This window comes from Esox lucius, chromosome 24 (genome assembly GCF_011004845.1).
Source record: "Esox lucius isolate fEsoLuc1 chromosome 24, fEsoLuc1.pri, whole genome shotgun sequence".
NCBI lineage: Eukaryota > Metazoa > Chordata > Actinopteri > Esociformes > Esocidae > Esox > Esox lucius.
This window is the reverse complement of record NC_047592.1, coordinates 22,090,409-22,112,675: the sequence shown is the minus strand read 5'-3', so window position 1 is coordinate 22,112,675 and position 22,267 is coordinate 22,090,409. Positions and strand designations below refer to the sequence as shown.

General features: G+C 40.7%; 1 protein-coding gene and 1 long non-coding RNA gene across 4 annotated transcripts; both read left to right on the top strand.

Moving 5' to 3' along the window:
- The first annotated feature begins 3,266 nt into the window (after positions 1-3,266).
- On the top strand, positions 3,267-21,211 carry LOC105007132 (serine/threonine-protein kinase Nek11). Of its 2 annotated transcripts, XM_034290694.1 has the most exons (11): positions 3,267-3,293; positions 4,488-4,534; positions 4,751-4,885; positions 6,130-6,220; positions 6,346-6,449; positions 6,736-6,819; positions 17,601-17,662; positions 17,764-17,844; positions 19,633-19,687; positions 19,772-19,960; positions 20,070-21,211. In XM_034290694.1, the coding sequence occupies exons 3-11, from the start codon at positions 4,763-4,765 to the stop codon at positions 20,934-20,936; spliced, it is 1,656 nt and encodes a 551-aa protein (XP_034146585.1). In that variant the 5' UTR covers positions 3,267-3,293; positions 4,488-4,534; positions 4,751-4,762; the 3' UTR covers positions 20,937-21,211. The 2 variants fall into 2 exon arrangements, with proteins under 2 accessions (XP_034146585.1, XP_010864250.2); XM_010865948.3 differs by lacking the exon at positions 3,267-3,293 and having other exon boundaries at positions 4,346-4,534.
- On the top strand, positions 10,657-14,633 carry LOC117592799. 2 transcript variants are annotated; one of them, XR_004575406.1, is made up of 4 exons: positions 10,657-11,187; positions 11,514-11,624; positions 11,732-11,796; positions 14,367-14,633. It is a non-coding gene; the product is annotated as an uncharacterized LOC117592799 (long non-coding RNA). The 2 variants fall into 2 exon arrangements; XR_004575405.1 differs by having other exon boundaries at positions 10,657-11,624.
- Positions 21,212-22,267: the final 1,056 nt, after the last annotated feature.

Below are 22,267 nucleotides of genomic sequence, written 5' to 3'. Positions count from 1 at the left end.
ACAGTAAACGTGTTGGGCCGGGCCGGGCTCGGACACAACGTGCTCGGGCTCTGGTAGGGTCGGGCTTTATTTGTGGCCCGATTTAAGCTCTAAGCAACATTATCAAAAGATTTGGACAGTTTTTTAGACACCTCTGTGACAGCAAATGTTGGTTGACTAAACTTCTGTCATCTGTTCAATAGGAGACACACTGGTGACTGTGGACTCCCCGGATTTTGGTTTACTCGATCTGCCTCCTCTATGTGGCTCATCTCAAAGTAAAAATCAACTTTGTTTAATTAACTTTGTTTGAAGTCAACATTTTGGCACTCCACATGCACAGGTTGCTAAAATTTAACAGTAGCACCTTTAAACAAAGATTTGGACAGTTTTTTAGACACCTCTGTGCCAGCAAATGTTGGTTGACTGAACTTAGGTACTCAATCTCTACTGCTCCCCCACCAGTGTGGAAAAGCATACTTAGGAATGCAGTAGGCTGCTTGTGTATTGATAGGCACACCGTGGTACATCTGAAACTACATAAACAATAATCAATAAAAGACTCTGGACAGAAATGTGATGCTAAATCATACAAATTAGAAGCCTACTAAAGTTAGTTGCTGGCAGACAAGCAGTATCTGTGTGGCATGGAGCATTGTCCTGCTGGAAAACCCAATTCTCAGAGTTGTCAGAGCAGAAGGAAGCAGGTGTTCTTCCAGGATAAACCTGTACTTGACTTGATTCATGTGTCCTTCAAAAAGACCAATCTGCCTGATTCTAACCATTAGACGACCAGGTGTTGGGAAAAGCTGAACATTTTACTCATCAGAGAAAGTGACCTTATTCCATTCCTCTATGGTGCAATCCTTATGGCCTTGCTCTTCTTTGCTTCTCATTGATGAAGTTTTTTTTTCTAGCTTTGCACAAGTTGAGTCCTGCCCCAAGGAGACTGTTTCCTTTCACTGTATCTCTCTGCCAGTAAAGCCAGAATTTAACCCTTCCTCACTCAAAGCTTTTCTTTCCAATTCTTTTGTCTTGCTGAATAGTTTTTTTAATTCAAATTACCTTTGAGGAAGCATCTGCCAAAAATCATCCAGTTGTTCCGCATTTGGATGTTTTAAATGTAGTCAACCTTCTCTGTGATCAAGAACTGATTGGGGATATTACTAAAATCCATTTCTATTTAGGAAAAGGTAGATTTTTACTAGCTAACCATAAACGAAAACAACTTAACCATTAAATCCTTTTCCTGAAATTTTTCTTTTGAATTTGTATGATTCGTGCAATTTCTTGCACAAGACACATCAGATATATGGCCTACAAAACATTGACATATTCATGTATTTCACCCTCTTTGCAGTGATATGGTCATGATATGGTTGTGCATACATCCGTCTACAGTAAGTTACTTCCATCTCAGTGTTGGCCAGCTGTGTAATAGTAGCAGGTTCTTAAAAGATCACTGTGGAGAGCACAGTCAACCTCATCCACAAAATATTACCCATCTCTCCCAGAGAGCTACTCACTGAGCTCCACGACCTGCTGTTTGACACCTTCCAACAAGACCCATCCATTAGGCCTTCAACTGGAGAAATCCTGGCGAAACACTTCATTATTACTTTCCTCACAAAAAAAGGCGCCCAGCCACCCTGCGGAGAAAGCTCATTTCGGCCACCTGTATCCGGTATCTTGTCCTTTCGGTCATGACCCAAAGCTCATGACCATAGGAGAGAGTAGGAACGTAGATTGACTGGTACATCGAGAGCTTCGCCTTGCGCCTCAGCTCTTTCTTCACCACGACAGACCGATACATCGACCGCATTACTGCAGAAGCTGCACCGATCCGTCTGTCAATCTCCCGTTCCATCTTTCCCTCACTCGTGAACAAGACCCCTAGATACTTAAACTCCTCCACTTGAGGCTGGCACTCTCCACCAACCTGAAGTGGGCAAGCCACCCTTTTCCGATTGAGGACCATGGCCTCGAATTTGGAGGTACTGATTCTCATCCCCACCGCTTCACACTCAGCTGCAAACCGTCCCAGTGCATGCTGAAGGCCTTCAACAACATTACATGATATTTGTTAATAATTTTTTAATTCATAATTCAGAAAAACGAAATTATCAGTCTGAATTAATTTGTTTGTAGAATGAGAAAACTGTGAAGAAACTCCAAGCTGAGAGTGCTGACTGACGGCTTGGAGCATGTGCACCAGGGCACCACCATAGGCAGTCTGACAGGAGGTGTTATTGGGAGGAATCACCTCTACAGTGGGGCTCACCCTTCATTCTGGGCACATCCCTGATCATTACTGGGTTCGGTGTTGGGGTGGCTGTCACTTGTGGAGCCACAGCCAGAATATCCAACATAACCAACATGGTCAATCAGTCTACAGACCAACAAGCCATCAAGAACATCATCAAGGAGTTCTAGGAGAAGCTGAACTCTGTGGTGGTATCTCTTAAAGACCTCACTGAGGGTTTGGAGACGCTGAGTGTGAGTGGGTCCTTTGAAGCAGGAAGTAACTACTCCACTGCTGAGAATCTGTCAAGGGCTGGAGCATGTGTTGGGTCCAAGTGGCCAAGTGGCCAACATCGGCAATGTTACAGGCCAAACCACCAGGGCTGTGCGTGTGGCAGAAGTGGCAACATGAATTTTCTTTTTGCAGTTTGTGTTCTTCATCGCCATAAATGCCAAATAAATCCACAACATCCGACAGCCAAAGGCGATCAGGAAGTCTGTTGATAACTGTCATTTAGATGTGATGGATTCAGTAATATAGATTTTTTTTTTTACTTAAAAAAATTCCATTAACTTGTCCATGACTGCTTAACTAATGCTTAACATAAACGGTCAACAATTTTACTGTTTGTTCTCACCCTTACTTGTAACCTTACAAGAACCAAAGAAAAGTTATTCATAGCTCAATAATTTTTTTCAATTATGCTTTTTCTATTATTATTAAACTGCAAAAACTTGATTTGTGTTGATATTTTACTGGCTAGACTTTTTCTGACCTTACAAGATCCTAAGAAGACAGTCAGCCTTTCACCAGCCGCCACTGCTTTGCATGTACCATTCATAAGTATATTACAATCATATGTATCTATAATACTCAATACTTCTACCATACTGGAATCCCCGACCCCACCGTCTGGAGTCCATGATGCTGCGCACTGTGTAGGCCGGACCCCCGTTGATCATCCGAGGAGTGGGAGGATGAAGAGGAGGAGGCAACAGGGGACTGAGGAGAACAGGTTTCACACAGGAGACGTGGAAGGCGGGGAAAATCATATTGTTACATATTTTGTCTAGTAAGCAACAGTCTTCTATGGATAAGGAAGGTAGGCAGGGAGAGGAATAACATTTAAGACTATACAATACTGCTTGGGGTGGCAAGGGAAGTTGTGTTTTAGCTTAAAATCATTATAGCTGAGAATATTATCATTTTAATTCAAGACATTTGCAAACGACCACAGATTTTGGAGAAACTATTCTTATTAAATATGGTTTTGTTGCAATATGATACATACAGTTAGGTCTGGAAATATTTGGACACTGACAAAGGTTTGGTTATTTTGGCTGTTTACCAAAATATATTCAAGGTCCAGTTAAATAATGAATATTGGCTTAAAGTGCATTTTCTCAGCTTTAAATTGAGGGTATTCACATAAAAATTGGAGGATGGGTTTAGTCAGACCCCTCTTTTTTAGGGGATCAAAAATAATTGGACAGTTGACCCAAAAGCTGTTTCCTGGACAGGTGTGGGCTATTACAGGCCATCCTTAGGCTGCAAAAAAACACAATAAACAGTTTGGTACATTCTGAGATAGAAAGACTGGTGAGCTCTGCAACACAAAAATACCTGGATGCCCACGAAAGACAAGCGTGGTAGAAGATCATTGGATCCTTTCCATGGTAAAATAAAAACCTTCACAACATTCAACCAAGCGAAGAACACTCTCGAGGAGGTAGGCATTTATACCAAGTCTACCATAAGGAGACTTCACAAGAGCAAAAAGAGAGTTCCCTACAAGGAGCAAATCATTCTTTGGACAGATGAAACTAAGACAAAACTGTAAGAATGATGGGAAGAAAAAGAATGAAGAGGGCTTGGAACGGCTCATGATCCAAAGCCTACCACATCATCTTTAAACACGGTGGAGGCAGTGTGTATTTCTTATAGGGATATCATATAATAATTCTAAAAGATGGGCAAAAGCTCACACTTGTTCAAATGTATCCTTAGAAGAAGAGTTATTTTCAGCTAGCAGAGTCTGCGTGGCTGCAATTGGTGCCTCTCTGTGGGTTGGCTATTTCAAGCAGACATACGTGAAGCTTTCACTTTCACATTTGTGTAGGATAGTGGAACAATTCTAAAGCTCTGTTTGCATGAAGGCGGTTTACCTTATCCAGTTTGTCATTGTTTCAATATTGATCCATCATTTCTCAAGTGAGACGCAAGTGTGCTTATCTAACACAGGGGTGTCTTTGTGTGTGACAATCAGGCTCATACAGGAAGAGATCTTTTTTGCTTGAAGTCAGGCAAGTTAAGGTAAGCTAAATGCTATGTTTTATGAACAATGTTAAGTATTATGTATGTCTACATTTAAAATCATAGCATTTTCACATTTCACAAAATGTTTCTAGTTCCATTATAGTTGTATAACTTGTTATTCAATAAAAACTCCCCTTTTTATTATATATTATAATAAATATTATAGCCTACTGTTGAAATATAACATCATTTAAAAAAAACTACATTTTCCAGTGAAAAACAACAATGGGAAAAACCCAAAGTGTCCTTGAGAAGAAAGGATACACTATCCAGAAGGAGATGGAGAATGGTGTCATTGCTACTGACAAAGATGGTGACTCATTTGTTATTAAAGAAATTAATCTTGAGGTAAGTGGGAACTGATATGAAACATGGGAAAACTAGTTTGATGTTTGATAAATATTCAGAAGTTCCTCGCAAACAGTTTAAGCAACAGATCCCATCGTAGTCTCGTAATGTAATAAAAAAGTGGTACAATTCACAGGTCTCGATTTCCCGATTACAAAACGTTTTGGCAGGAAACGTTTTGGCAGGAAACATTTATGGCGACATTGTAGTCTGCACATCACCAATGCACCATCAACATTTTCATATCTCAAAAACTCTGACTACCCCCAATAGAGCATCTTTGGGATGTGGTGGAACGGGAGCTTCGTGCCCTGGATGTGCATCCCACAAATCTCCATCAACTGCAAGATGCTATCCTATCAATATGGGCCAACATTTCTAAAGAATGCTTTCAGCACCTTGTTGAATCAATGCCACATAAAATTAAGGCAGTTCTGAAAGCGAAAGGGGGTCAAACACTGTATTATAATGGTGTTCCTAATAATCCTTTAGGTCAATGTATGTCATGCTATAAAATGCAAATTAATTATTTAAAAATCATACAGTGTGATTTTCTACATGCTTTGTATGTAGGAAAACATGCAAAATCGTCAGTGTATCAATTTCTTGTTCTCCCCACGGTATTAAAACAATGTACAGTTTTGAATTACAATAGCAATTTATATTTTGCCAAAAAACATTAATTTAGTGTTTTGATTGATCGAGCTAGCTGTGAACAGTCAACCATTGCTGTGTTAGATCAGATTAACTGAATTATCAGAGTAAAAAATACATTAAGATGACCAGATGAAAGAGAGGGGTCATGTTAAGTGGCATAGTTTGGGTTTAAATCATGCTTTCAGGTTCATTAAATGCTTCATCTTAATACTAATACTCTACTTCTACCTGATTAGGAACTTTCTAAAGTGTGACCTCTAGGACTTTGGCACTGGTGTGCCTGCTCCATGTAAATAACATGTTCCTCTGCCATACTTTAGGTTATACTTATATATAAACTATATAGTGATTTAAAATGAAGTGACATTTCATTTGTTGTTACAAATCAATTGACGCCTTTTGATTTGACACCTTTTGATTTGTAAGCTTATCATCAATTACATACATAAGGTGTGCAGTCAAAAGGTAATTGGTATCAAATATAACACCCCCTTGATTTAAAGGGAGAAAGAAATATGTAAAATATAATATCTGTAAAGTCTAGTATTTATGTATGTACTATTGTGTTGTTTTTTTTGCTTCAACAGACCACTGATGCTGAAAAGATATTCTCTGAGATAGGACCTCTATTGGAAATAAATCACCCTCATATTGCAAGTTATAAGAACTCTTTTCAAGGTAACTAATATATGTAGATCATTTTTCAATTTTGAGAATTATGTTGGATTGTTTTCCACGGATAAAAAATATATATAGTCTGCATTTAAAAACATAATTTTCATGAAAGATATGCATTTTTGCAGATGGTAATAGTTACTATGTAGTTATGGACCATTGTGAGGGTGGAGATCTGTCACAGAAGATAAGAGACAGGATGGAGACTGGGATTCCTTTCTCAGAAGAACAGGTATTTCAGATTAATATCATATTAATTGTGTTCCTGGCTGACTGTTTTACTGATGTTGTTTGCATAATAGGTTGCATGTCAAGTCATCAACTGTGCTGTCTGGTTTTACATTGGTTCATCAATGTAAAACCAGGCTGATATGTTCATTTTACCTGGTGTTTTATTAAATATGACAAGTTCTTCTGCAGCTAGTCAGCCTGGAACACAGCCATTTTCATTTATAACACTGCATCCAAACTATGTTACTCCATGTTAAACCAAAGTCATTAACTGTATTTCTTCCCAGATCATGGACTGGCTTGTTGAGATCTGTATGGCCGTTAAGCATGTCCACGACAAGGGTCTTCTTCACAGAGACCTGAGACCACAGGTAAACCTCCATCTTCAAAAAAAGAAAATTCAGTATGTTTTTTATGACATCAGAATGATACAGGGTGGGCTGAATTCAAACCCATGCTGCAGTGGGTCTAGTCCCCTGGACCATCCTAGGCCACCACACTGGGCTGTCATGTGGTTCTCAACCCTTCTCATTGGTGACCCCCAGGTTTTCCATGTATTTAATCTACTCCACAAATGTGACACATGATTCAACTGGTCAACTTATCATTACTCTCTTGATTACATTAATCAGAATCCTATGCTATAATAGAGGTTTGAGAAGTTAGCACGGTAACTCTATCCACTCTGAGGTCAACTGAGGATAATTGGTATGACAAAATCCGGCTAACAGTTTAGGTCAATGTGTTTCGCAAAATATTATTTAGAACTAGTAACTTGTACTCTAAAATTACCCAAAAGCTTGGCAACAATTACAAAATACAATTAAAATTATCTAAAAACCAAAGTCTGCAAATAAAATACAGAGCACTTTTGCAAGGTATTATATTTAGTTAAAATGAATTCTCTTGAGATGTCTAAATACACATACAGGTAACATCAGAGGTTTACATGCACGTAGGTTGAAGTGAACTCATTTTTCAACCACTTCCCAGATTTCATGTTAAACTTTGGCAAGTCTTTTAGGACATCTACTTTGCATTGGACAAGTAGTTTTCCAACAATTGTTTAGAAACAGATTATTTCACTTATAATTCACTATATCACAATTCAGAAGTTTAGATACACTAAGTTGACTGTGCCGTTAAACAGCATGGTAAATTCCAGAAAATTATGTCATGGCTAATAACTTGAGTCAATTTGGAGGTGCACATTTTACTGGATACTAAACGACACAATCAACAAAGCAGTCAAAGGTCACAAACATGACAAGTATATAACATATCTTTTACACTTATTTAAATTCTGAGAATGTTGCTGAGGTTGTTTTCTTGCAATTAAACTGCATGTAAACATCTGACTTCAACTGTTTTCTGTATGTTGCGTACATTTTTTGACATGTTTTTTGAAGTCCTGGAGCAAATTAAAGTTTACCTATATTAGCTATAATTCCCCCCTTTCCCGTGTGGCACACTCTATGAGCCCCTCTATGAGCCACTCTATGAGCCACTCTATGAGCCACTCTATGAGCCACTCTATGAGCCACTCGGAAAGACTGGGCAGAAGTGAGACTGGTGCAACGGGTTTACTGGACAGGTGTCTAAAGATCCCGTCGGTACCAGCTGCACAGCCGGATGTCACCCAGGTTTGTTTGTCAGCCTCGGCGACACAGGTCTGCAGGTGATGGATGTGGTCAACAGTGTAACATGGACACAGATTGACATGTTTAGTAGTTACAGCAGCAATAAGAGGCATCTGAGCAGCCTCCTTCGTCGATTTGTCTGCCATGGAGTTACCTACCGACACCCTGTCATTACCACCTTAATGCGCGGGGCATTTGATAATGGCAAGATGTAAGCTTCTAGCAAGTTATAGCTTCTATAAAGTTTCCAACCTGTAGAGTCATACGTGTACCAGGAGAGTTAAGCGTATGGACCTGGTACCACTTCTACCCTGTTAAATGTTTTGTTCAATTAAATGGCCTAGACAAGAGAGCTAGTGACAAAGACTGTACAGGCTTGGACTAATTGTGATAAATCGTAGAAATTACCTTATTTTTTTTAAACACCCCAAAAGAGAAACATTATCCTTTTTTTCTCATAAAACTAAAAAGTATGTTAAATATGTTACGACAAACCATAGAAAAAATTATTTGTGCCTGCATGAGAATTAACCAGCACATATGGTGTAAGTATGGCAATTGCCACGCTGGTGTTTATTTGAAGATTACAGAAGACTTTGCAGAAAAGTTTTACAGAAAAATATAGCACATACTCAATATTGCACACTATTATATTCAATGTATTTGTCGTCTATGCTGAACCTCCTTCCAATAGCCAACAGGTGGTGCTAAAGAAGAATAGAGAGCCGTGACGTAATTTAATTGTCCAGCTTTACCATTACAAGCCTGAATGGTTTATATTTATAATAATTATTCACATACACCTTTTGCTATAATATTCATCAGAACACAGATCATTACATACCAAAAATAGAGAACACAAGTGTGGTGGTGCGATAGTAAGGAACGCAACCCAATCACTCGTTTTATTGAGCACATATTCTCATTCTCACACACATCCAGTCTCCAACCGTGCACACACAAAATTCTTTGCTCACTCGCTCACACACAAACACTCATTCAATGTCGACCATTCATACTTCTGTATACAGTGTAGAGATTTTTTGTTCCCAAACCTAACTTTATTGGGGATCCTCAACATAAGGTTTCTTATTTTTAGGACCAGTCTATGCTTGGCATATAGGGATTCGTCAACCACTGCTATTGCATCCCACCAAGGGGAGTAATGTGACCCAATTAGGTTGCGTCCACACACCTGTCTAATCGCCTGCAAGGGGACTCTAACCACCTCTGCAGAGGGGGACTCTAAGCCCCCAGCGGCAGTTGATAACCGGTCAAATAGCTCCCTCACTTTTAGGTGTGAATGAGGTCTCGGGAGTGCCAAATTAGTTATTCCATCTTGGGAACCTAGCTCGTACTGGTTGTACTATACTGTTCAGGAGTTCTCTTAAAGATCAAGTATTTATCACAGCAGTCCGTTACATCTCTTTTTTTGTTCTTTAACTTCTTATTGAAGGATTTTCTATATTTTTCTTTTAGTACATAACATCAATTCAATGCAACAACAGTAAAACATGTACCATCAACAATCAACTGTTATTTTACATGTAATAAATCAGACTTTTACATGTAATAAATCAGACTTTTACATGTAATAAATCAGACTTCATCACTCCCGGCTCCGGTGCAAACAATTCACCCCTCTAAACAGACTGATACAAACATATTGCGAGTTTTGTCAAGCAGGTTTCACTTACCTATTTATGATGTGCCCAGTTCAGTCAGCTGGAGAGTGTTGAAAAGCAAACACCGTCGTCGTGAAGATATTGAAGTCCCATCTGGGGTGTCAAATGGAGGAAGATGGAAAATGTTTGCGATTTATAAAAAAATAAATAAAAAAATAACTCCTCAGAGTCTGGTATAACAGTTGATTATTTCAAGTTTAATTACTTGGCACCACAGGGAACAACCATCACAATACTGACAGAGAATGAGTACAGAGACTAGGAAAGTAGCATCATGACAGATTGTTCTGATTATGCATTTCAAGCTTCAAGCTTATATCCTCCTCCAACAGTATAGATGACATAATTAGCATTTGCAGAATGTACATACAAGGTGCAGTAGCCACTACGGTGTAGTCTAAAAATGCAAGGTTGCGCAAATAGCTCCAGGAGACAGAAAATCATAATGGTCCAAAATGTATTTGTTTCAACATAGTGATCACATCCAATCACAAAATCCATGTAACGGTACATACAAGATCAAATGAAATCACCCTCTGGACAGATTTGACCTCTCCTCTAATTTTATACATTGACTGACGACAGCCTGTAGATTAGATTCAAGGTAATTGTTTTCACACCAACCAGTGCAAGGGTTAGGACTGCAGAAACACCGTTTGTATACATTTGGGACACAATACAGTAGATTGAGGCACATCTGAACAACACAAACAATAACAAATAAAAGAAAGACTGCAGATAAAAATGTGCCTCTGAATCACAGAGTAACAAGGCTACTAAAGTTAGTGTCAGGCAGACATGCAATATCTACAGTTCCATTGTATTAAATATGAAGCCTGTGCAGCCAGCTAGTTTGCATAGTACTCATTACGCAACATTTAATAACAAAGAACCCTAAATACTGAAGAATATGTTTGCCCACAGAGCATGGGTAAATACATATGCTATTTTTGTTGTGTGATCAAGCTAATAAACACCAATTATATTTTTCACAGCTTGTTCTGTATTTACATAGTGTGCCAATTGTTGTAAAGGGTGCTGTCCTGGATGCAATCACACAATCCATTCCTTTAAATTACACACATCTTGCTGATAGTAGTCTTACCACCACAGTTCCATTTTCCTCACTTCATTAAAAGAAAACCGGCGTCATTATCTATTAACTATGGACCATTTGGTCTTCCATGTTATCGCCAGGCTAGACATTTTTTGACCAAATGAGGATCCAGGGGTCATCAGTGGTCTCCTGACCGAAGAGAGATGCCAACAAGCAGGCACCACCAACAAAGACGTAGGACTACCATTCAATGCTCAGGCCCCAGTAGCTCTGAGCATCGACTCACATTTTACCACTGTGACTGCGGCAGATCCCGAGCCCAAGCCCACCAAAGATTACGCTGGAGGCCACTTGGAAGTAAGTTAGAAAGCTACCTAACATTAAAATAAATGAAGTGCCTACTCACTGCAAATCCATGCATCCAAGCCCAAATTAAATGTTTTATGTAGGTTATTACACAAAGATTAGGCAATGTTAGCATCAACCTCTGAGCTCTGGCATGTTAAAGTTGTAAATATGATGTTATGCTATCTAGCTCAGTGTGTTACAGTACTGTATTACTTGGCTAGGCTAGCCCTTTCTACTATTGAGGCTGTGGTACATTTACAAAAATGTTGCCCTTTTTCAGCCAACATTGCATTACATTTAGTAACTTTTTATGTTTGGTTAATTTGATTTTGTAGAAAAATAGGCGAAATGGAGGGCGCCATCAAAGACATTAGAGAATCCATCAACAAGATAAAATCGAAGATGCATGTCAATAAATGGAAGCATGCAACTGCCGCTGGAGCTGTGTAAGCTGCAACTCTCTGTTATACATATTTAACGGCTAAGGCAATGGCCTAAAATAGATGGTTTGCATTCACATTGGTAACATATTTTTGTATCATTCCAACCCCAGGCATCGGTAAGGCAAGTCGTCAGAAACCTTGGAGAGCTCCAGTGGAGAGTGGGTCCAGGTGACTGGTATGTAAGAATTTGCATACTTTTTAGATAGGGTTAATTATGTCACGTTTGAATACAGGCACAGATATACATTGAGTAGACTATGTTAATACACTGTCCTGTTTTTGGCAAGACCTAGAAGAGGGAATATCTGTTACTGAGTCAGTCCGTCGGTCCCTGACGGACTGACTCAGTGGCTGACTACCCTTTGTTAAATAGTGTAGTGGTTAGAGACGCGGGCTGCAGAACAACAGGTCCCACGTTTGACTCCTGTAACAATCAGCTTTATTCGCCAGGTATGTGTACACATATGAGAAATTTGACTCTGGATTATACAGGCTCATGATGTGCTTATTCATAAAAAACTTAAACAAAGGACACTCAACAAGAGTCACCGACTGCAATATACAGTACACATGAATACACATAATAAACCAAACAACAACATAGATTATGCCTGAGGTTCAGTACAGACAAAAACTATGCTGGATATAACATTTTGTTGCTATGTAATAGGATAGACAAACACTTTGCTGCCTACACCATTCTCTCGTCTTTTCACTTGCCAAAATTCAGTTATCGTGTATTGATACTCAATGTCATTCACTAAATACCTGTTAAAACGGCCAGAGGTAAAAGAGGATTTGTTCAGAATAGACAAAAACTTCACTGGCTGCAACCTTCTGTAGCTACGAGAAGCCTAAAATGAAACTGTTTACTGCAGCGATGGCCAAACAAGGCCAATTCTGGCAGCACTCAGATTTTTCATTATCACAATAAAAGCCGTCATTGAAATGTATAAGGCCATATAGTTAACAATCTAGTATGTAAAAAAATTACAGACAAGAACAACACTGGAACGAACATTCAACATAAAATGACAGACTACATTGACAGACTAGATTAACTACACTGAACAAAATTATAAATGCAACACTTTTGTTTTTGCCCCCATTTATCATGAGCTGAACTCAAAGATCTAAGACTTTCTCTATGTACACAAAAGGCCTATATCCCTAAAATATTGTTCACAAATCTGTCTAAATCTGTGTTATTGAACACTTCTCCTTTGCCGAGATAATCCATCCACCTCACAGGTGCGGCATATCAAGATGTTGATTAGACAGCATGATTATTGCACAGGTGTGCCTTAGGCTGGCCACAATAAAAGGCTACTCTAAAATGTGCAGTTTCATCACATAGCACAATGCCACAGATTTCACAAGTTTTGAGGGAGCGTGCAATTGGAATGCTGACTGCAGGAATGTCCACCAGAGCTGTTGCCTGTGTATTTAATGTTAATTTGTCTACCATAAACCGTCTCCAAAGGCATTTCAGAGAATTTGACAGTACATCCAACTGGCCTCACAACCGCAGACCACATGTAACCACACCAGCCCAGGACCTCCACCTCCAGCATCTTCACCTCCAAGATCGTCTGAGACTAGCCACCCGGACAGCTGCTGCAACAATCGGTTTGCATAACCAAAGGATTTCTGCAAACAAACTGTCAGAAACCGTCTCAGGGAAGCTCATCTGCATGCTCGTCGTCCTCATCGGGGTCTCGACCTAACTGCAGTTCATCGTCGTAACCGACTTGAGTGGGCAAATGCTCACATTTGGTGGCGTCTGGCACTTTGGAGAGGTGTTCTCTTTACGGATGAATTCCGTGTTTTCACTGTACAGTGGAGATGGCAGACAGCGTGTATGACGTCGTGTGGGTGAGTGGTTTGCTGATGTCAACATTGTGGATCGAGTGGCCCATGTTGGCGGTGGGGTTAGGGTATGTGCAGGTGTGTGTTATGGACGTGATCCAGGTCCTGCATGATCCAGGTCCTGCCAATATCCAGCAACTTCGCACAGCCATTGAAGAGGAGTGGACCAACATTCCTCAGGCCACAATCAACAACCTGATCAACTCTATGCGAAGGAGATGTGTTGCACTGCATGAGGCAAATGGTGGTCACATCAGATACTGACTAGTTTTCGGACCCCCCCGGACCCCCCTGGACCCCCAAATACAGTGAAACTGCACATTTTAGAGTGGCCTTTAATTGTGGCTAGCCTATGGCACACATGTGCAATAATCATGCTGTCTAATCAGCATCATGATATGCCACACCTGTGAGGTGGATGGATTATCTCGGCAAAGGAAAAGTGCTCACTAACACAGATTTAGACAGATTTGTGAACAATATTCGAGAGAAATAGGCCTTTGTGTGCATAGAGAAAGTCTTAAATCTTTGAGTTCAACTCATGATAAATAGGGGCAAACATTATATGTCAATTTGCTATACTGACACCTGGTCACCTCTGTGGTGTTGTGGTTAAAGACACAGCCTTTCACGTGGGCGACCTAGGTAAGAATCTTGAGAGGGCAGGCATGATAAAAACGTTCTATTGCCTTCTGGCTGAACTAGGCTTGCCAGGTTTCTTGTTTTTAGAAAACACGTGTTATACTTATATGCAAACACTATCACTTAAGCTCTTGATGTTTTTGATGAGTTGTTACGTTGTACTCCTGACTGAATGTTTGACGTGGTTAAAGCAGTTACTTTGAGCATATTTATACTAATTCCTAATTATTTCAGGTACTGGGTGATAACCGAGGGAAAGGATCCCATGTCCAGCCAAACCAGAGTGAGAGGGAGAACTAAAGAACCACCAAGCCAACCTTCCCACAAGAGGTATTTGTCTGTGGGAGACGAAATTGAGACATAGACCCAATATTAATGGATAATTCGTTTTGAAATGAATGAGTTTGTCAGGATGGTTGAATGTTTTCAGACAATTATAGTTTATGTTTACAAGTGTAAGTCTAATGTTGATATTTCCTTTGCTGTTCAAATAAATAAATATCGAACCAATGATCACAGTCAACCGTTTTTTTTCATTCAAAGATCACTTCAGGTGCATGCATATGGTTATTTTTTGTGGATTGTTTTATTAATCTCAATTAATTAAATGTTTTATTCCCTCGTTCAAATTATAGTCAATCATTATGTAGGCTATGGACAAGACATGACATATGCTATTTCCTTAGCAGCATACTCTCCAAATATAATACATTCCTTTAATATTAGTTATAGGGAAACCTGATTCTTCAAGTAGATGACATGATCCGAATCCGGTCATAGGCTGTAAATTTTCCTAATGTCATACCGTACATGCATTGGGTATATCTTATCCCCAGATAGAGTGGAAGAAGAATGTTTTTTTACCTTCCGAATTCAAGATTTTACTGTACATTAGGGACATTTTAGCCCATATCGACAAGAGTGCTTAATATGAAAATACAGATTCTGAAATGTGCCATGATAAGAAATCAATAACAGTCATGTTAAATCCATATTTTGTGGTCTCTTTTTTCAAATTTGGGAATGTGAAACATTTTATATGTACAAATTTTCAGGGTTTTGGGGATTAGATATTCAATGAATAGGATGGCAGGTTCACGTGCTTGAGGTAGTCTGATATGTCCAGGAGTAATCACCGTGTCAAGGGAACATAATGATTCAGAATTTCATACGAGCTTATGTAGTGCCAAAAAGGATTTCGGATTTTCTCATGACATGAAGTAAATGACAGTTGTGGTTGGAGCTTATTCACTCTGTATTTTGTGGTCTTTTTACTAAATTCCGGAAAATATAGCCTTGTATATATCTGTATTTTTAGGGTTTTCGCCCAGTGTGGTCTTAACCCTTGTATAGCGGTAATAGCTTATGCCATACAGTTAACCATTTCTGAATAACAACAAATTGCTAATTCAGTAGGTGTTTCTGAAGAGAGGTTTGTGAACCACTAATGGCCTGGGGAATTGTGTTACATTTTATTTTTGAAAAAAGAAAATAATCTTGAATTCAGCCTTTAGACATGACAATGAACGTTAGTTACCTAAAACTAATTATGCAAGATGCAACAGCCAATCAGGGCACGCCTGCCCCTATATAGGACCCGTGAGCCCAGAGAACATCCTCCGAAGTTTATTCAGCATAACACGTGGGACGGCAGGGCAACAGGTCTAGGGGGCTCCGCTCCACTCCACTCAATAACCAGAGTTATATTCCCGGTAACTAACGTTATATGTCGTGGAGCTCCGCCCCCTAGAGGGGCTTTAGCTCCTAGTGGTTCACCGCGGAGCGAGCGAGCCAAGGATGTACTCCCTGCCGGACCACCAGTAAGGCTCACAGGGTCCAGTAGAACCCTAAAACCCCAAGATGAAACATCCCCGATTGCTGAAAATGTCAGAAAGGGATGATCGTAATGCGTTATTGATGGAATCCCTCTTCAGAGCAGGCCCGTGAACACATAGCTCACCCCAGGGAGAAAGGATGTTGAGCTCAAGCGAAAGGGAAACGTATCCGTTCCACATAAGCACTACAAAAAACACTCATGCACCACACATAACGAGATGAGGGGCATGGGGTTACAAAAAAAACATAATATGAATGCCGAAAGCGACGACCACGCAAATGGCATCCACTCTGACCCGTGGAAAAGGGCAGAGGAGGCAGCACGGAGATCCTCCGGAACAACAGAACCAGACGCCAAAGTAGGTCAAAGTGATGCAGTCACAAAGCCAGTGGGGGAGATGCTGCTTAGAAAGCGGACGACCCAACCGGGAATCCAAATAGCAAATAAAAAGCTGGGGAATCAGTCTGACAGACCTGGTGTGCTCTACGTAAAGCATGAGAGTGCGTACCGGACACAGGCAGTGGAGCCTCTCGTCCTCCTCACAGACATGTGGAGGAGGTAAGAAGGCCTGTAAATCGATAGTCCTCGACCGAAAAGAGCTGTTGATAGCCTTGTGTACGAAGGACGGAGATGGCTGACATGGTACAGTAATGACACCACTCCCAATAATGCTCTGAGAGAGGAAGAGCATGAAGTTGGGGGACGTTGGTCAGGAAACATTTGAATTCCCTCTCTGCCCTTACCGCCGGCGAGCTGGACCAGAGACGAAGAGACACGGCCCAAGGAGGGCAGGGAGAGAAAGGGATGAGAAAAATCAGAAGAAAAACTTGGAGCTGCATCGACCACGGAAGAAGCCCCTGTGCGTCCGGTGCAGACTGTCTGGGCCTGCTTAAGGTGGAGGATAGCCTTTAGATTACCCACTACCTCTTCGAAGTTACGTGACGACGAACTAGGAGAACGATATAAAATATGGGAGGCCGCCGACGCAAGGAGAGCAACGTTGTTCGCTGCGGCCAAGGCCAGTGATCCCAGGACGTAAACTTTATCCCGTGTAGTGATCCTTGGTGGAAGGCAAGGCAGGCGTCTTCCCCAACCAGCCCCAGGAAGGCAGGAAATGCGCGGCCAACTCGGTCTCTAGAGGAGGGATGGCCGAGCTGATGGGAGTCTGCCTACCGTAGACCATGGTGAAGGGGGTGTAGGACTTAATAGCAGCTCTGGCGGAAGCCGGAGCAGACCAGGATCCCTCTGCAATGGCTACATTTTACCCAGGAGCTGAAGGAGATGCGTATAGCAGGCCTCTCAGAGAGGTAGTAATCCGGTTCTCCCAGGCGAAAAACTTCTTCATCGTAAAAATTCTCAGAGTAATCAGTAGACACACAGCATGCGTTTGCTGAATAAAGGGGGAGGGTGTTCTCTGGGCTCACAGGTCCTGTATAGGGGCAGGCGTGCCCTGATTGGCTGATGCATCTTGCATAACGAGTTTTCAAGTATGGCCGCAGATGCGGCCAGGGTAAACCACTAGGAGCTAAAGCCCCTCTAGGGGGCGAAGCTCCATGACATATAACTATTTAATGTGATATAAAGTGTTGGGTTTCATGTTGTTTTCAGTAACATTTCTTTTTTGACAACAGAATATATTCCTCACTAGATTTGGGACAATTTGTTTGGGAAATTTTGGAAGAGTCATTAAAAAGTAAGGTATTTTTTGATAATAATTTATTGTAAAAATATATTCTAGTACAGCAGAGTTTTATTCTGTTTAGACGATTAACTGTTGTGTTTCTTTTCTACCAGTGTTGAAAGATCTTCAGAGAATGGAGCATTGGCATATTTAGGTCCAGAGATTCTGAAAGGTGAAACATATAACACCAAAAGGTAATTTGATATATCAACAGCAAGCTGCAACCGTATGATAATGTACCAATCATTTATAACATCATGACCACTGACACGTGAAGTGAATAGCACTGATAATCTTCTTATCATGGCACCTGTCAGTGGGTGGGATATATTAGGGAGCACATGAACATGCTGTCCTCAAAGTTGATGTGTTATAAGCAAGAAAAATGTAAAAAAGTGTAAGGGTCTGAGTGACTTTGACAAGGGCCAAATTGTGATGGCTAGACGACTGGGTCAGAGCATCTCCTAAACTGCAGCCCTTGTGGGGTGTTCCCGGTCTGCAGTGGTCAGTACCAATCAAAAGTGGTCCAAGGAAGGAAAAGGCGACAGGGTCATGGGCAGTCAAGGCTCATTGAATGCAAGTGGGAAGCGAAGGGTGGCTGATGTGGTCCGATCCAACAGACGAACTACTGTAGCTGAAATTGCTGAAAAACTTAATGCTGGTACTGATAGAAAGGTGACCATACAATGCATCGCAGTTTGTTGCGTATGGGGCTGAGTAGCTGAACACCAGTCAGGTTGCCCATGCTGACCCCTGTCCACTGCCGAAAGGGCCTACAATGGGCACGTGAGCATCAGAACTGGACCACGGAGCAATGGAAGAAAGTGGCCTGGTCTGATCAAATCACGTTTTCTTTTACATTACGTGGATGGCCAGGTGCGTGTGCGTTGCTTACTTGGAGAACACATGAACCAGGATGCACAATGGGATGAAGGCATGCCGGCAGAGGCAATGTGATGCTTTGGGCAATGTCCTGCTGGGAGAGCTGCCATTCATGTGGATGTTACTTTGACATGTACCACCTACCTGAGCATTGTTGACCATGACCATGTGCACCCTTTCATGGCAACGGTATTCCCTGATGGTCTCATTCAGCAGGATAATGTACCCTGCCACAATGCAAAATTGGTCCAGGAATGGTTTAAAGAACACAACAACGAGTTCAAGGTGTTAAATTGGCCTCCAAATTCCCCATATCTCAATACAATTGAGCATCTGTGGGTTGTGCTGGACAAACAAGTCTGATCCTTGGGGGCCACACTGCAATTTTTTTAGGCAGGTGGTAATAATGTTATGGTTGATCATTGTATGTTCGGCCCAAATTTTTTGGCCATATTCAAGAGGATCACAATGCCAACTGATTAATCCATACAATCAATGTTTCATAAATAACTAATATTTTTTATGAATAATATTATTTACTCATGATACATTGTGGTTATACATTGTGGTACACGCCATATAAAAAAGTAGGATTGTCCCCGCAAATAAAATCTAGGTCAATTAAATTGTCATGTCTATGTCAATGAAACTGTGTATTTTTGTGGTGACAGTACATTGGTTTTCTTCCACAAATTTCTATCAAGCATAGAGTTGAACATTATCTTCCATCCTCTTCAGGCCCTGGGTACACTGTAGGTGTTTAATGATAACGAGAATTTTGTGAAGTCCCTACCTCCATCCATTGCTATTTAGGAAAAGGTTGATATTAGCTAGCTAAACACGAATGAAAAGAATCTTACCGTGACATAAAATTGTCAGGAAAAAGTCTTTAGATTTTGAATGATTGGTGTCATGTTTGATTGGTGTCAGTTTTTGCAAAATGAACAGTCATTTGACCTCATGTTGGAATATGTCATAATATTTTTAGCCAGAGAGCATCAGATATATGGCCTATACAGTATTGACATATTAATGTATTTGACCCTCTTTGGAGTGATATATGGCCTACACAATTTTGAAATATTTGTGTAATATTACAGTGATATATGGTCCCTGGGGTGTGTGCTGTATGAACTGTGCATGCTGCAGTCTGCAGTAAGTTCTACTTCCATCTTAATGTTTTGTTTACCACTTGATAATGCAAAAATCTGTGTAATGGTAACAATTCTTTCCTTACAGTTCACAGCAGAGAGCACAATCAAGCTCACCTCCAAAATATTAGATGGTGTTTACCCATCTCTCCCAGAGAGCTTCTTACCTGAGCTCCGTGCCTTGCTTTGTTACATCTTCCATCAAGACCCATCCATTAGACCTTTAGCTGGAGAGATCCTGGCAACTCCCTTCATTATTAGTTTCCTCACAAAAAAGGTTTGCAATAGAAGACAACATTGCATAATGTATATGTTCATTAGTTTGTTCTTTTGTTCATTCATTCATAATTAATTAAATTAAATGATCAGTCTGAATTCATTTGTAGAGTGAGAAAACTTTGAAGAAACTCCAGACTAATCTGGACAACCTGAGAGCGTTGGCAGACGGCTTGGAGCGTGTGCACCAGGGCACCACCATAGGCAGTCTGGCAGGAGGTGTTATTGGGGCCGCTGGAGGAATCACCTCCATAGTGGGACTCATCCTAGCTCCCTTCACTCTGGGCGCCTCCCTGATCGTCACTGGGGTCGGTGTTGGGGTGGCTGTCGCTGGTGGAGCCACAGCCGGAGTATCAAACATAACCAACATGGTCAATCAGTCTACAGACCGAAAAGCCATCAAGAACATCATCATCGAGTTCCAGGAGAAGATTAAGTCTTTGGTGACATCTATACAAGTCATCGCTGAGGGGTTGGAGACACTGAGGGCAAGTGTCTCCTTTGACACAGGAAGTGACAACTCCACTTCTGAGAATCTGTCAAGGGTTGGAGCAAGAATTGGGAGGGGCCTAGGGGCCATTCCAGAGCTAGTCCGATTGGTCCAAGTGGCCAATATTGGCAGGGTTGTAGCCCAAACTGCCAGGGCAGTGCGTGTGGCAGAAGTGGCAACAGGAATATTCTCAGCTTTTTTTGTAGCAGTGGATCTGTACTTCATCGCCGTGGATGCCAAAGAGATCCACAACATCCGACAGGCAAAGGCGAACAGGCAGTCTGTTGATACCAGTCGTTTAGAAGTGATGGACACTGACTCGACCACAGGGCTGAACCCTGAAGGTGAAGATCCAGTAGCTGAACCCAAGCCTGAGGTCAAATCAGAGACCATGAAGTTCATCCAGACGATCAGACAGACAGCTGATCAGCTACAGGAGAGCCTGATGGAACTGAGTGACATCATTGCATTAATTCCAAAGTCCTAGAAGACTATTACTGGGACAACTGAGACTATGCTGTGTTGAGATGATTTCAAAATATGTGGAACAAGAAATATAAGAGATTTAATAACTCCAGTACGAGCGATGTTACTTTCAAACCATGACTGGCTTACAGTTTTCAATCATCTTTAACTTTTATTATCAGCTCTGAAATTCATGTTCAAATCCACTATGGTGTATTTGAAGACAGCAATACTGCTGAACTTTATGCTTTTTTCTTCTTCCAAACTGATGACATATCTTTTACACAATTAAAACATTTCAGTATATTTTTTTAAATCTTATAATAGTCTACACAAATTGGTGGTTGTGACTGTATGAAATTGACATTTTTGCAATAAAACATGAGATTGTGACAACCAAGGGCGGTTTAATATTTTTTTTAAATGCAATATCAATTCAGTTATGTTATATTTTAACTTGCCTGTAACATAAGGTCATATAACAAGGGTAGGGTATTGGAACCCGTTCCAAATTTCCATGCAATCAAAAAGACACATGCATTTCGATTCTGCTTCGGTTCCTTACATTTTTATTTCAGTGACACATTTTAGAGTTCATAAAAGTTGCATTTATCTGCCAGCACCTGCTACATGGATGGCAGACCTAATGTCAACAAGCAGACAAGCTTCTGTCTACATCCTGGACCATGGGTGACCACAGCAAACACTTAAAAGTTTGGCTTAGCTGCACAAATATGTTTTGTGCAAGGGAGGAAGCACTTCCAGTATGATTAAGCATTTACATCCACATGGCAGGACTTTGAAAGAATGCACCGTGTTCAATGTGTTGCTGTCTCCCAGTTCCAGCCACAACAACGTCCCAGATACAGCTAACAGTAGCAACGTCTCATGCTCAGGTACACAACAGAGTAGGGCTGTCAAACCTCCTCTATAATACTATTGGAATTTTAATCCTTATTATTTTTTCTTTTGACAAAAATATCATTTTAATTCTCAAATTTAGCACATCAACTTATTGTCAATTAGACATCAGTGATGATAGCAACCACAGCAAGCTGTGGGTACGGAGGGTACTGACTGGTGTCAAGCTAACTTAGCTAGCTAGCTAACGTGAGCATACTATACTAACGTACATGAACACCAAGCTAACTAGTTTACTATAATATATATCAGAATTATTATTATATATAACCTCTACCAACTGGTCTGTGGGTACATTTATGTCATCTACCCAGCCTTCTTATAATTCCTTTCAAACTAGAAAGCCCACTCATCACAGTATCATAGCTAGACAATGTTATTTATTCCACTGCTCCAGTCTCTGAGTTCTCTCTCTATTCTCTAACGCTGACA

What these genes read in the sequence shown, in the direction of transcription:
- LOC105007132 (XM_034290694.1), top strand. Translation starts at nt 4,763, where the DNA reads ATGGGAAAAACCCAAAGTGTCCTTGAGAAGAAAGGATACACTATCCAG. An exon ending in TTTGGAAGAGTCATTAAAAA is followed by an intron (nt 17,663 to 17,763) that starts GTAAGGTATTTT and finishes CTTTTCTACCAG; the next exon opens with TGTTGAAAGATCTTCAGAGA. An exon ending in TTAGTTTCCTCACAAAAAAG is followed by an intron (nt 19,961 to 20,069) that starts GTTTGCAATAGA and finishes ATTCATTTGTAG; the next exon opens with AGTGAGAAAACTTTGAAGAA.